At 35.9% G+C, this 15,421-nt stretch overlaps 1 protein-coding gene across 1 annotated transcript in view; it reads right to left on the reverse strand.

Moving 5' to 3' along the window:
* IFT80 (intraflagellar transport 80) overlaps positions 1 to 14,063 on the reverse strand; it is a 48,424-nt gene extending 34,361 nt beyond the window's left edge. Inside the window, exons 1-4 of the mRNA XM_010188678.1 lie at positions 14,027 to 14,063; positions 13,068 to 13,289; positions 7,375 to 7,485; positions 5,072 to 5,140 (exon numbers count right to left, since the gene is read on the reverse strand). Of these exons, the coding sequence (XP_010186980.1) occupies positions 5,072 to 5,140; positions 7,375 to 7,485; positions 13,068 to 13,289; positions 14,027 to 14,063 (439 nt within the window). The remainder of the gene's footprint in view (positions 1 to 5,071; positions 5,141 to 7,374; positions 7,486 to 13,067; positions 13,290 to 14,026) is intronic.
* Positions 14,064 to 15,421: the final 1,358 nt, after the last annotated feature.

The following is a 15,421-nucleotide window of genomic DNA, read 5'->3' on the forward strand; positions in this document are numbered from 1 at the left end:
AGACAGATGCAACACAGAAAGACAATGCTGAAGACTTTAGCTCATGCTGCATACCCTTCCAACACTCCCTGAAGAAGCAAAAATACACAGGGTGAAGTCCAGGCAAATTCACTTTGGTAAACTGTCAAACACCTACCACTATCAAAAGGGCCACCCTAAATTTACCTTTGAACAAATCCATTTTATTATAAAAACCAACAAAACAAACAAACTGATGGCTTGTCCCAGTTACTGAAAAAGTCTATGACTTTACTACTGCTATAGGTATCTCCTTTTTTCAAACTGTACCTATGAATTCTTTAAAATTTAAGCAATGTACTGAAGACCTACCAATTTTATTGCAAGGTCTGTCCCAGCAGCTCCAACTACATTTACCACCTGCTTTTTCATTTAATGCTTTCTCTACAACTACCTCTGGAAGAATTAAAACCACCAAATTTCTTCTTCAGTCAGATCATCTTCATAACTAGACAATTCTGTTACTTCAGCTTCACTGAATCTCATGGATATATTCCCAATTGTTTTTGTTTCTCCACTCTTAAAATAAAAATCTGACCAATTTATTCCAAGACATAGTTGAGCAAAATAAGGTGACATTGTCCTTCTCACCTTTGGGTCACCTTTCATCTTTAAGGTGCTTCTCTCACATCTTGATGCACTGATCCCCTGGCTTCATGGTTAACTGGGACACAGCAAAGGTTTGCGTTGCCCCTTCCATTTGTACAATTTTCTCTGTTATATCAAACAAAGCCCTTCATGGTCAACTTATTTTTGTGGTCTAACTGCATCATGGCGTCTTTCATTCAGCATTAAAATGTTAATTCTTCTCAGTTGATCAGTTCAGTGTCATCTTTCTGTCAATGCACAGCTGTCAAGTCTTCAGATCTTCTCTCCTGCTATCTGTTTAGTTTTTAAACACTTCCTAGAATACCTACATCATGTCATGTTTACCTTGAAAACCCTTCCGTACTTGTTTGCCAGAATACCTACAATATGATTAAATCCAATCTTGAGACCACTGACTGTGATGCTGATCAATATTTAATTTAAAACTAACAAACATCTTTATCAAAAGTAAGCCCAGCCAGTCAGCTAGATGATCCATCAAGCTACCACCTATCATTTTAATATTGCATTTTTAATACTGCATCTTTCTCAAACTTCATTATCTACTGCGATTTACTATGCTATTAATCCGTAAAATTTTGTATAAGTGAACAGTTCTACACAACCCCAGACAGCAAACTGTAATATCTGCATTTTATATTTAAAATGCATTTTATATTTGTTTTTTTCTAACAGCCTTATTCTCACTGACAGAAATTAGGCCCTTGAAGACACGATTTAATTGTCTCGACACAAGCACCTCCTCGATGTAAAGATACCCATGTGGAGCTTACAGATCTGACACAGGACCTGATGGAGATCCATCTCCTAGAACAGATTTGGAGGTCAGGCAGAATGGCCCAATGAACTTCACATGGCACTAATGGCACACCTGCATTAACACAACTGAATTGTACCCCAAAAAGCCATGTGTGAGAAGTAAAAAACCTCAGAAAGAGTAATTGTTACAACCTAAAATTTGTATGTGACAATTGTGTGATTTCAGAAGATGGAAAGAAATTCTTCTAAATTCTCACAGGTATGCACTTCCTGGGAGTCATGCATGTTTCAGCTGATAACTAAGTATTAAATTGATCAAACAAATTGAAATTGAGTAAATAAATGATTTTTTGTATAGCTACAAATTATGGTACCAGAAACTCCCAAAAGGCTTAAGAAATGCTCTTACAGGGTAAAATTTTCAAATAAACTTTTGGCATATTAAATTCAGTTTCAAAAAATGGCTCAGGATCTTTTTACGGGAATTCTGATGAGATTTAGACACTTAAGTGATTGAAGTGCTATATCAACTGTCCCAAAGTAATGTAATATCTTACCATTTAGGCCTTCATACTTTCTCACCGAGCAAAAAAACCTTACTTTGTTATGGCAAATCAATTCAGCATGCTAAATTTTATTTCAGCTTCCAAATATTCAAACTCTAAACTGAGACCTGGTGTCATTGCTCCTGAGTATTTTTGCACTTTGTATATTTTCTTTTAGGAAGGCACTTATTTTATGATACTTAGAAATACAGAATGATGTAATTTTGTTTAAACTCATCAACCATTATAGGAGACAACTCACAGAAACACACAACATATATTAAGTAAACCTGGCACTAGCTATTTTCCTACTGGCAGCAATTTATGTTGAAAATTCTGTCACCAGCTGTACAGAAATTCTAAATAAACTAATTTTTGTCCTGCTCTAATGCTGATTTAACAATCAGAAGACTTTTATATTTAAACCAAATGTTTAACTTTTTTATGATGGCTGACTACTTAACCACAATTTCCAGGGCTTAACAGCAGGAGCTAAGTTAACTCATTTCCTTCTGCACTTAACAAGAACTTGGTTGGGAAAAGACTGCCAACACATTGCATTGCTGTGGAAAGAAAAATTCAGTGGAACAGACAAACTGCAGTAAATTGCATTGGTGATAAACAGCTTCAGGAAAAATACTGAGAAAAGAAGTGAACAAAGCAGAAAATGTGGACCGAGAGAAGACCTCAAGAAGAAACATCAGCATTAAGCACATAGGGAGGGCTTTTCACATCTAGGTGCTCTCCTAGCAGATGCTAACCCTCAACGAATCATTCCCGTGGTCAATGCACACAGCAGAGAAAGAGCGAGGAAAAGAAGGAACAAAAGGAAGAGTATCAAGGTAATCTAAGGATGAAGAAGTGAGATCAGGCTCAAAGAACAACACAGCCATAACAGCAACATTACAGCTACAGGCTGAATGCAGTAGAGGCCGTGGGGTCGCAGAATCACACGGATTGGCATGACGGAAGGGACATAAAATCAGAAAATCATAAAGATCGGAAAAGACCAACCAAAAAGATCAACTCAACACCACCGTGCCCACCAAACCACGTTTTGAAGTGCCACATCAGCGAGTAGATGTGGCACTTCAGGACATGGTTTAGTGGGCATGGTTTTAGTGTTGGGTTGACAGTTGGACTTGATAATCTTAGAGGTCTTTTCCAGCTTTAATGATTCTATGAGCTACGATTCTACGACCTACACATTTCTTAAACACCTCCAGGGATGGTGACTCCACCACTTCCCTGGGCAGCCCATTCCCGTGCCTGATAACCCCTTCAGTGAAGAAATTTTTCCTAATCTCCAATCTAACTCTCCCCTGGTGCAACTTGAGGCCATTTCCTCTTGTTCTATCACTTGTTACCTGGGAGAAGAGACCGACCCTCAGTTCTCTACACCCTCCTTTCAGGTACTTGTAGAGGGCTACAAGGTCTCCCCTCAACCTCCTCTTCTCCAGGCTCAACAATCCCTTCTCATAAGGCTTGTGCTCCAGACCATTCACATGCAGCCAGAGCACTCCATGTAACTACTGAAAAAGCTAAAAAAGGGAAAAATGTATGTTTGTGTTTTTTTAGTGAATAAATGTCCAAAGATAGAATAGGCATGTAGCATCATCCAAAGATGGGAGCCTGAAAATTTATTTGCAATACAAAGAGTGGAATGAGTAGAACGAACGTTAGCAATGGGAATCCTTTTATTTCTCAGAGAGATGACAGAGGAAGTAAAACAATAGCTAAAGCATGATACACCTATCTTAAACAACATAACAATTTCTGCAGAATCCTATCCTTATCCCAGGTATGTCAGTAGCTTTCAGAGCAATCTGTGGGAATCTGATCCTATAAATGTAAAGGGTTTCTGAGCCTCAGAGTATCTTACGTTAAAACACAAATACAAGACGACAATTATTCCATGGGGATTCAAGTGTATTTTTATACTGCACCAGAAACTCCAAGAAATCAATGAAAATTCAGCTTGCATATTTCAAACTAGAACATATGCCTTACTTTATAAGCTTTATCAAGTCTCAAACACAATTAAGCATTGTAACCCTTGAAACATATCAACTGAGAAACAGTGAAAAGTGTGTTCCTCAACCTTTTTTTCCTCCAAAAACTACAGTTCAGTTGGCTTATCTTTTTCTATTGTAAGCATGAAAAAGTGTTACATCTGAATATGGACTTCCTTAACAGAATTGAAATACATTTTACATTCATTCCTGTGTTTAAAATACCTTCAACAGGTTGAAAGAATTTAGATAATTTGTTTTAGAAAGAGATAAGGGTCTGACATTTAACTCAACCCCAGGTGCATGTGGTTTCTTGAAAAATGTCAAAAGGTCACATGATCTCAATGTATGAAGTCTGAAAAACAAAATCTAGCTCAGTATCTTCACTGAAATAGTACAAATTTTTTTTACATTATCATTATAAAAATAGCATTTAAAAATATCAAACATAATTTCTATAAATATGTTTGCAGCTTACACTGTTGCACTTTACAATAGTGTTATTTTAAATTGACTTAAATAAAAATAACTAAAATGCTCTAGTATGCCTAAAACAGTAGTTACAAAGCTAAGATCAAGGTTAGGCCTCCATGGCCTCAGTTCAACAAAAAAACTGAAGCACAGGGACTGTTTCACTTCAGGACTGTTTGCATATACTAAATTAGTTACTGTGTTAAATAGATAGATGAACCAAGGGCTGTAAAGAGTGTTAAAATTCAGAGGAACTAACCTACCCACTCTTCAAATCTTTCAAACATTCTTGCAATGCTTTCAGAGAATTTTTTCAGTTTCACCACCAGTCTGTGGCTTGGTATTAAAAACTGGACTTTTTTTATTTTTAAATTTTCAGTCTCTCCAGAATCGTTAGGGTGGAACTGAAACTATTGTCTAAAAATATTGTGATAATACTTTTAATTTGAATATTATTTTTTTAAAGAAAATTTTCTTACTAAAAATGTAGTTCCCGCTGTATTCAACCAGAATTTGCATTTAATTTTAGTTAAATTTATCTAGGCTTTAAGATCCTTAAGCAAACCATTACTGCCAGATATATGGCCAAGTATTTAAATACAGTTCATAAATCTCCAAATTAAAAAGTTCTAATGGGGCTTAAGAAAATGAACTTACCTTGCTGAGCTAGAGTGGATCTCAGCATTCCACTCTTAGACCAGATTTTCACTTGGCCATCTTCACCAACTGTAACGTAATCACAGAAATCATCAACTTAAATGCAATAATAGGTCTAACAAACATGGCACTTGTATTTACCTAGGTAACACTACAGTTAAAATAACGTCTTCTTACAGGTAAACATTGTTCATGTCATCTTTCTAACATGCAAATAAATAAGTTATTAAGGAAAAAATATTTAAAACTGTTCTTCTGCTATTATCAACAAGTCTCTTCCTCTCCTGAAAATCCCTATAGTCTTCTTATCTGAAGCTGTTCCTGGGAAGAGAAAGTTCATCGCTATTTAAGTATACCAAATTCTGTATCTTCTATTCAGCATTGCTAGTACTTTTCATCTACTTACAGTTCAATGACCCAGAGACTGATTAAATGGGTCTCTGAGGAGTCTGAAGAGAGTAGGAACAGATTTTATATATTAAACTGGAGGCTTCACAGTTGATAAATGGTAAAACTGAGGAGAAACTGAAGGCTTTGTTTGAAAAGCTTAAATTTCATAACTGCATGTTACCAAGAAACTTAGTTTACTTATTAAGTTCTTATACACTATACAGCATAGTCATGTATGCACTGAGACACATAATTCCTAGTGTGCTATCATATTTAAAATGTACAGCTCTGGGCCTTCATTTAGGCCTTCCAGATTCAATTAATGAGGAAAAAGGTGCACCTGGACACTTAATGTCATTCTTCCATTTGAAAGTAATTCACTTACCAGACTGCAAGATTTTATATCTGACCAATGTAGTTTTTATGTGTTTAAAAAGTATATAAAAAAAACCCAAAACCTATTTGTGCACATTTGATACTGTTAAAATAGAGCCATAAAGAATATTTTAAGTGCAGTATCACCAATGATTTACTCTTTCTCAAACTAGAGTTGTAGTAGAAGAGCAGTCAATTTTCACAGAGCACACTGTTTGGATATGGTGAAGAATTCCCATACTCCCCATAAAGTATCATGCAGTCTTCAAAAATAAAAAAATTAAGGAAAAAAAATTGAAAATTTTGCTTTTTTCTTTGGAGAAGTTCCTGAGGCAAATCTGTCTTTAAAAAGAACAGTATTTCTATCCTCTGGGATTTCAGAGGAACATGCCAGACAAGAGTTCCTTGAAGCAGCACTTCAGAGTCAGACTGAGTCTGGAAACAGGCAGATCCAAAACTATCTTCAGTACTTCTGGACTGAGATGGAATTTGTCCAAAGAAATCAGCTGTGCTAGATCAACAGGAGGCTGCAGAAAAGTCTGACACCAAAAGAAACCCCATAAAGGAGAATTCCATCACAGGAAATTTAATTAGCTTCTCCTTAACATCAAGATAGACATTTTTGGCAAAAATGCCACAAGCAACTAATTACCAAAAGATTTAGGACAAAAAGACATGTAGAGATGCAGACACTGGGAGATCACTCACTCAGCCTCAACATTGACAAGAATTAGACTGTAGCTGGATCTACACCACTCTTAATAATTAAGAAAAAGAAACAGAGGAACAGTCAAGATGCTCATGAGGCCTCAATAAACTAGCTAAAAATCACCAAATGTTATGTGCAACGATACAAGTGTATCAACTTAGCAATCTCTTTTTGTACCAGATAAGAAAAGAATCCAATAGTCTCTTTTATAAAGCACAGCACATCCACAAAAACAACTAAGCACTTTGGCATCAAATACATTCACCTTCAAGTAAACAGGATAACATCTAACAAATACGATCACTAAGAAAGAGAAATGTTTTTACTAGATGTCCTATTAATTAAAATAGACAACATTCTTCTAAAACAGCATTAATTAAATAGTGCAAAATCAGCTTCTATTAAACAAGGTGGTAATAATCCCAGTGATAATGAAGACATAAAAAAGTAACTTCTCATAGCTAACTTCATTTATAATGTTGATTTTGTGTTTCCATTCCTCTTTCTCATGAGACTTTCAAGGTAGACCAGTGTGTGAACACTTAAGAGACTCAGGATTACATCTTCTAAACATACGTCAAGGACTAAATTATTTTCCCAAACCATTCTATTGCATCTATACCATAGAATAAAGTACATTCTACACATTTTATTGGAAGCACTCGCTTATCATAGATTTTGTTTAATACTATATTTTTGCACCCTTGCATTTCTTCATGGCATTGTCACCTTTGTATATATATAAAAAAATAAAAATGAAAGGCTTTCTTTCGAAAGAGCTCTTCTGTTAATTTAGGGTTTAAAACTCCATTACTTGAAGAATGCTTACCCGTAACCAGTGCCGTTCCTTCGTAATTCCACCTTCCTGCAAGTACAGCTCCACAGTGTGCTTCTATGCTTTTCTCTACTCTTCCCAGCTTTGAAATCAAGTGGAACTTCCCTAAACAAAAGTTCAAGATACAAAAAATAGATCTGATTTTATGAATCGGTATTTAAGGCTGTAATGATGTTACCTTCGGTTAAAAACACACACACAAAACAAGACAAGAAATCACGATCAACAAAAAAAGAACAAAACATGCAATTATGTTGTTCACAGCTATGATTAGCCCAAACAAATGAGCTCTTGCAGAAGAACTACTTGTAAACTAGCTACAATATTGTAATTTTTTTTGTACCTAGAATCTTTGTTCTGCCTATTCATTTTTGCTTGTTTCTCTGGGGACACAACTGCCTGATGTTATTTCACTGCCTCAAAGCTAACAAACAGAGCTATATACACTGCAGCCCAGGAGAGTCTTTGTGGGTTGCTTTTGGGTTGGTTGGCTTTTTTTTAAGACCTGAAAAATCACTCAACAGAAAAAGGATAATGGAAAAGCTAGAACAATCTGACCATCGGTGAGTGTGCTGCTCTGAGGAAGTATTACTGCCTGCATTATGGAGCTGTTATGGAAATTCACAGAAGCCAAAAACAAAGCTATTAATGATTTCAACAGAAGCATGAGGAAGTCTTTCTTTCCAAATGAGAGATGTTGCTTAAATCCAGGAAGATCAAATTTAAACTGGACCAAAGAGCAGACAAAGCAGGACTTGCAAACATGTTGCAGAAAAAAAAGCATGGATTAGTGATTCAAATTAACTACTTTAAAACCAAAACTCCTTTAAAATTATTTTATCTAATCTGCCAGACAGTGACCCACTACAAGCAATTTCCAGAGCGTCCAGAATTCTTTGAGGTAACAGCACACAGATACCTCACACCAAGGGTGTGATCACTTTGATGGGATGATTTTTCTATTAATAACATCTGGCTTGGGAAAATTAATTACAAAACACACCTAACTATTTCAATAAAGGACCACATTATCAAGACTGATACGTGTGTGCAGGTGACAACAAGGTTAACTACGAACTGCGTAGAAGGTAAAACCGCATGACACCCCCACACTAAATGCACATTCAAATCACAGTAGTCAAGATGACCAAACTTAGGTGGCCTGCGCTGCCAGAAGCTTGAAACAATTTTTATTGCTTTCCGGTTTCCCATGTTTTATTTTGCACTTTGCTTTAAAAAACAAACACAAAAAACCACCACCACCAATAAAATCTTCAAAACAAAGCCAGACTGAAAACAAAGAAAAAAGCATTCTGGCAGATGTGTTGGTAAACACACTGACACCATCAGACACATACCAGGGCTCTCCACAGTGTCATTCAAACAAATCCAATGACACTTCATTTTACTTTTAAGTATATAACCAAAAAGGCACAATCATCCAGCCAAATCTCTGCCAATGCAAGATTTCCAAGCAAAAGATTTTTAACATTAAAGAAAAAGAATGATGTGCATAAGTCAGTTTATTTGAACAGACCATTTTAAGTGTTGCACACAATTATACATCTTTGCTCTTCTTTATCACTGATATTCACCTCTACCACAGTACTCTGAACAGCTAGTCAATCACTTCTGTTCTTCTGAATTCAGAGAACTGGTATTATTACTAAGAGCACTTCTTTCTCATTCAGTTAATTTTTTGCTTCCTAAAATTTTCAGTACTGGTATTCTACATCTAATGTATTATGTTATTTTAGAATTTAAAAATATATTTTATATAATTAATGCTTTAGTTATTTTACAGAATATCTCTCAGGTACGAGATTCTCACTTTTTATGTAAAAGCAATAACTGGACTCACAGGAATTCAATGGCTAAACGCTATTTTATCTGATTAAATTGTCAAAATGGCCTTTTCTGGTTTTAAAATAATACATTAAAAAATGTAATTTATTTTCTGATCACCTGTCTTTTTTGATGCATAGTGTACTTGTTCAATCTGTACCCAAGACCTTTTTCATTGTAGAATACTTAAACCTATTCTGATCATAGGACTATTAATATCCTCATGTTCTCATTCCATCACCTATTTAGCATTAAGTGGCTGAGCTCTTCATAGCCATTATGAATACATTTCACTAATTTCCCTTGAAAAAAAAAGCTTTGCAAGTCGGGAGTCAACATACACAGAGATCTAACTCAAAGGCATCCATCAACTTTTAGTATCCAATCTGAAACATTCAGAACTACTTTTTTAAGGATACAAAGGATTCTACAGCATTTTATAGATTGAAGCAATAGCTTCCACTGACCGAGGCAGAATCTGTGAGACCTCCATACTTCTGTAAGCAAACTCCTCAACACATAAGAGGAAAAAAAAGTAAAATTAAAGAACAGACAGTTGGCAAGCAACTGAACGCTTCAGTTAGGTCACGTTATCAGGAAAACAATGGGCCATGTCACAGAGTACAAGATAAAATCCTGTTACACAGGGGAACATTCAACTCATCTTCCAATCTTCTGTATCCTTTCCCACTCCACAAGCACTTACTTCTTTCAAATAGTGAAACACAGCAAATCATAGCCTAGCAGGAAAGAACACAGTTTCATATAAAAGCAGATTTACCTTAGGCACTGAGAGATTATTCATCTGGAAAAAAATGTGATCATGCATTTCAAAACTGTATCATAATACTTATGCAGAACAGGGACAAATCAAGCTTTCATGGGATACCATCTTTACTTCTACAACTTCTTTACTTTTCCAACATGTGAATTTATAACTGGTATCAGTCAAATGATAGGACTCATTAGACACTGCTTTTTTCACTGCATTCACACATAGAGGTTGCTCCAAAAGCAACGTTTCAATGGATTTCTCTGCCTTCTGTTCTTCAGCTTAACACTGAGACAGGAGAGGCTTTCAAATTAGAACTTACTGCCTTATACACAACTAAAAAAGGGAAAATTTTAGCTCTATGCTTGGAGTAGATAGAAGTGATTCAACATAATCCTACTTTACATCTCAGACTTGTAAAATACTGCTCCTTTATCTTTATTACATATTGAAGCCAGAGGCTGCCCTCAGTCTTAAAAGTGACTCTACAGTTTTGAAGGAATTTCAACTGGGAGATTAGCAGCCTATTCAAATACACATTATAAAACATGTATGTTTTGTTCATTACTTTTCATAGACTCTTTCTTAAATGCTGACCTAATGTAAAATTATCAATAACGTATGAAGTTGAAAAAACAGGTCTATTCACTTACGATATGTGTTTAATAAGCAGTTTAAAGCTGAACATATCCTTTATTTTTGTAAAAAAAGCAGCAACAAAGATCAATGTAAATAGGAAATAAAAGAACAATATCCCACAAGAGATGCAGCTCAGAAGAAAACCCAAGAGGATTAAATTTATACTCTAATTTCACAAACATCTGGAGTTCAACCAGAATTAAGGCAAGCCTGTAAAGACATTACACTCCATTTCCATTGGATTCAGCAAATTTCCAGGAATCTGCTGCAAGAAAACTGCAGGTTTGACACATAAGGTGTGCTATGTAATGAATACATTCTGATAGCTTCTGTTGGCCAGCTTGGATCACACCCGACTCATCTGTCCTGGGTCACCTGGCCCAGAAAACCCTGGGCTTTCACTCCCTGCCCTATCCTCTTATGCAGAGAGAAGGGAAAAAACAAAATTAAACAAAACGCCCAAAGAAACTAGGAACACAGGTGCAAGTAAAAATTGAAAAACCATGCTTGAGTTACTGTAAGAACCACTGGGCAAGGACCAAAACATGGTGCACTATCAGCGTGCCCCTTAGCATGAATCCGACACAAAGTCTCACCAGCTACTATGAGGAAAATAACTATCCCAGTTAAATGCATAATACCAACTTGTTTTCACTAAATTGAAATCACTGTTCTCTCAGAAATGCAGCTCTGCTGAACAGAAAATGGAATTCTGTGACTCAATCCCGGTAAAGCCAGGACAATTAGTTTAACAGAATTTTAAATGTAATGTTTTTTTAAAAATAGCAATTAAGCAACAGAACTTGTTCATGCACTTTTATAATGCAATAAGTCACTTGCATATGAAAAAACATCTTTACAAGATAAGTTCTACTTACTGACAGTGCTAAGTTATACTAGGAGATAAAAAACTTTGACATTTTCTACATAAAGTTTTGAACTCCATTTGTTCTTTCACATAATAGATAAGCACTGTTCAGTATTTTGATTTCACTGGGGAAAACAACAACAAAAACCAAAACTCCACCAAAAAAAACCAAACCTCCTACAATTTTTTTGGCAAATACATCTCATGAATAGTTTTCCAGAAACTGTATGTTCAGGATGAGTTTACCAATCAATGTTAAGAGCTTATCCCTTAGTCCTTGCAACAGTTAACTAGGTAGAAAAATCCCTGCGAGAAAGAAGATAAAGTACTAAGTTGTGCAAGACAAAACCTGAAGATCACTGTGAAATAATTATAGCAAAAATAACTCAATTCCTTAAGGAACAGCAAATCAAATCCACTTGTGTTGCTGGACTGCTTGCTGCCCAAGAAGGGACCCCAGCTGATCAGACACTACCTATCCCAGCCACACTAGTAAGATGACAAGCCTTAGGGATGTGCTGAGAATGGGATGATTTGAAGAGCCTACATATTTGTAAAAAGAAGAAAAACAAAACAACCCCACTACAATAAAGTTGGCAAAGACAGCCACAAGTTTATGCTCCATGCAAGGAAGAAACAGCTGCATTAAAAGAAAGTGAAAGTGAATAAAGCTGACCTCCAAAAGCTGGACAATTATAGAATTGATGGACTCTCAGGTACATACAAATTCTAACAGAGATATAACTATGTGATTTACATGTTTTACAGAATTTTTTCTCATGCAGTAATATTTTTTTAAAAATTAGTATATCAGCCTTCATGCAATAAGAAAAAATTTGACTGTGTCCAAGCTGGGCAAAATCAATTTCCACTTGCTTCAGAGAGGAAGCAAAAACACCCCAAGAAACCATAAAATCTTCTTGCTCCCACCTTCCTTCCACAAAACAGAATCAATACACTGGAATACAGCAGCTCATACAGTCTAGTATTTATTATTAGTACACCATGATACGGGACAAATAGCAGCATACTGCATGTACATATGTATATATTAATCTGTCAGTACAGTGGACAGATAGACTAGTCTTACGTCTCTAACAACAGCCAGAACTGGATGCTCCAGAGGGATACTCATGACTCCAGAGAAGCCAGGTACAAGACGTGCTGTTGTAACATCTCCGAGAAACAGACTACATTGATATTAAACATCAAGGTTAAGCAACTTCAGTAACTTGGTCACCTTTGGTTTTCATAACTATAAGCAACATAGTATCTATGTAGGCATGCAGTGCAGAGATACTTAAAGCTACTGGCTTATGAAACTGAAAAAAGATGGTAGAAACTACCTTGAGTTAAAAAAAATTATGCATCTGCTATCAGAGGGATGTTTGATCATGTTGCATCAGAGAAAATTACAGTAATACAATGTATGAAATTTGAAACAACTATTAATTTTACACCAGTTGCACTGCTGTACAGGCATTTGAAACTCAAAGTTCTCATGTATTTGAGTGACATAAGCACAAAGATGTACGAAATTAGAAATATTTTTAAATGCCTTACCATCAGAACTTGTTAGAACAAAGCTCTCAGCATGGGACTGCTTCTTTCCACCTATACTTCTGGGAAACCAGTGAAGATCTATGGGATAAATATCATCTGGAAGTTTCACTACTCGAGTAGTCTCATTAGTTAAAAGGTTCCATTTCATAATTTGGTGATCATCACTGCAGGAATATAGCTCATCAGCTGTAGTCCATCCCACACAGCTAACTAAGTCTTTATGTTTAATTAACTTAAGGAAGTCTACGAATTTTAATGATTAAAAATACGCTTACAAAATATCTCATCTAGGTTATACAAAACTGAAGGAATAGTACAGGAAGATTATTTTGATAAGATTCCATGGAATTTTTTATATAAAAAAACCCCCATGATTCTTCATTTTTTAATTTGCTCTTGCTTCAAGAAAGGACCTAGTAGGAATTCAGCAAAAAATAAAGCAAACTGAATTGTGTCAAAATATAATTCTTATTATGATATATGCTTATTGAATCAGACGAAAAGTTTGGTTACACATCTAAATGGCTCTTAGTGCACAATAGAAGTGCAAAACACGCAACTGTCATTCAAATATGTCAGTTTATAAACACCACAACATATATAAATTGTTGACATACCCAATTTATTAGTAGGAGAATTACAACTTCATTAATATCAGGTACATGCATGTCTTATTACAAGCAAGTAAATATCCCAATACTATTTACTGTCTGGGAAAGCTTTTAACTTATCACTACAAATAAGAAAGGAGACAAAAGCTCAAAACTTTCTCGTTCAACATATCCTAAAATGTTGCCCTTACAGGCTGCACTGAATGGCAAGGTGAAGAAGAAAAAAATAAAAGCCACCTGCAATTTACAAATATCTTACTATGACATTTACAATAAACAAATCCTTTCAGGAAAAGAGGCTATTCAAAATTAACATGCTTTTCTACAGTTTACTGAGACAAAGGATATGTTTTGGTTCCTTTAAAAGTGAAGTCTTCAGTCTCATTTCAGTTGTTGGAGCGTTAAAAAGAGCTATGTCAGTATGTTGTAACTGTAATAAAACAAAACAAACACATATATAAGTAGCCAAAATTAAAATGGAAGACAAAAAGTTTTGAAATAAGAAGTATTACATTAGTTCTGTGGCAGAATAAGCATCAAAACAGATGTGAGTTTTAAGATAATTCTGTTTGTACAGTACCCAACTCCATATTTATCCGATCGCTCAGCATAAACACACTGGACAATTTAAAGAACAAGTGATGCTAACGACATTTTGCTTAAACATTATAAGCTGAAACACGAGTTTTCTTGTGCTGACAAACAGCCATTAAGGCAGCAAGGGAAAACCTGGAATCGCAGACTTTTCAAGGAACTTCACGCTTAACGAGAACACTGTGAGAAAATTTAGAGGAAAAAGCTGTACTATGAAATAATCCTGCCCTGACAAAATGATACAACATCCCAGTCTTTCCTCCACCCCTATTTGTAACGTCCATGATACTTTCCTGCAACACAGTAATTCCATAAGCAACTCAATGGGCTCATCCCCTTCCCTCTGGTGGCAGCAAAAGCCTTTGTGTGTCTGCACCTGGACAGGGTTGAGGTACTGATCCACGTTAAAAGTTTGGTCCTTGAGCAAGAGTGTGGGAACAGAGTATATGCTGAGGAGAGAAATGTGGCCTTCTAATTTTTTGGATTTTTTTCACCATAAAAATTACTGGGTGTCAAACATTTGCTATGCAGAATTTAAGATGCATTGAAAACATAATAGTCCCAAAACGTAATTTTCTGTGCCCAAAGAAAAAAGTAAGTTATTGAATAAAGTAAGTTATTGAATAAAGTAAGTTATTGAATAAAGTAAGTTATTGCTGTCATTCAGGCAGTTCTGTCACCTGATGACCCTTCTCCACCTGAAGAGGGAAAAAGGAAAGGAGACCCGTTGGTTGAAATAAAAACAGATTTAATAAAATAATAACAAGAAACTAATATTAATACCAATATTCATATAAAATACACAAAGTTATACCCAGCTCATGTAGTGGTCACGAGCTGTGCGCTCCCAGCAGTGAATGCTAAACACCACCACTGTGAGCACCACAGCTCCAGAGAGAGCCCAATGGTCACATCAAGCAGGGGTGTAAGCATCAGGAGCAGAATGATGGACAAGACCCACCAGGGCTCACAACCATCCAGGAAAGAGGGCCATCCCCAGCAAACACCTCAATTCATAGTGAGCGTGACGTTCATGGTATGGAACAATTCCATTGACCAGCTTGGGTCAGCTGTCCTGGCTTTCACTCCCTGCAGCTTCTGCACCTGCCTAACTTGAAATTGCTATAGACTTTGATCACTATGGCTCCC

Source organism: Mesitornis unicolor, unplaced genomic scaffold (genome assembly GCF_000695765.1).
Source record: "Mesitornis unicolor isolate BGI_N332 unplaced genomic scaffold, ASM69576v1 scaffold9257, whole genome shotgun sequence".
Classification (NCBI taxonomy): Eukaryota; Metazoa; Chordata; class Aves; order Mesitornithiformes; family Mesitornithidae; genus Mesitornis; species Mesitornis unicolor.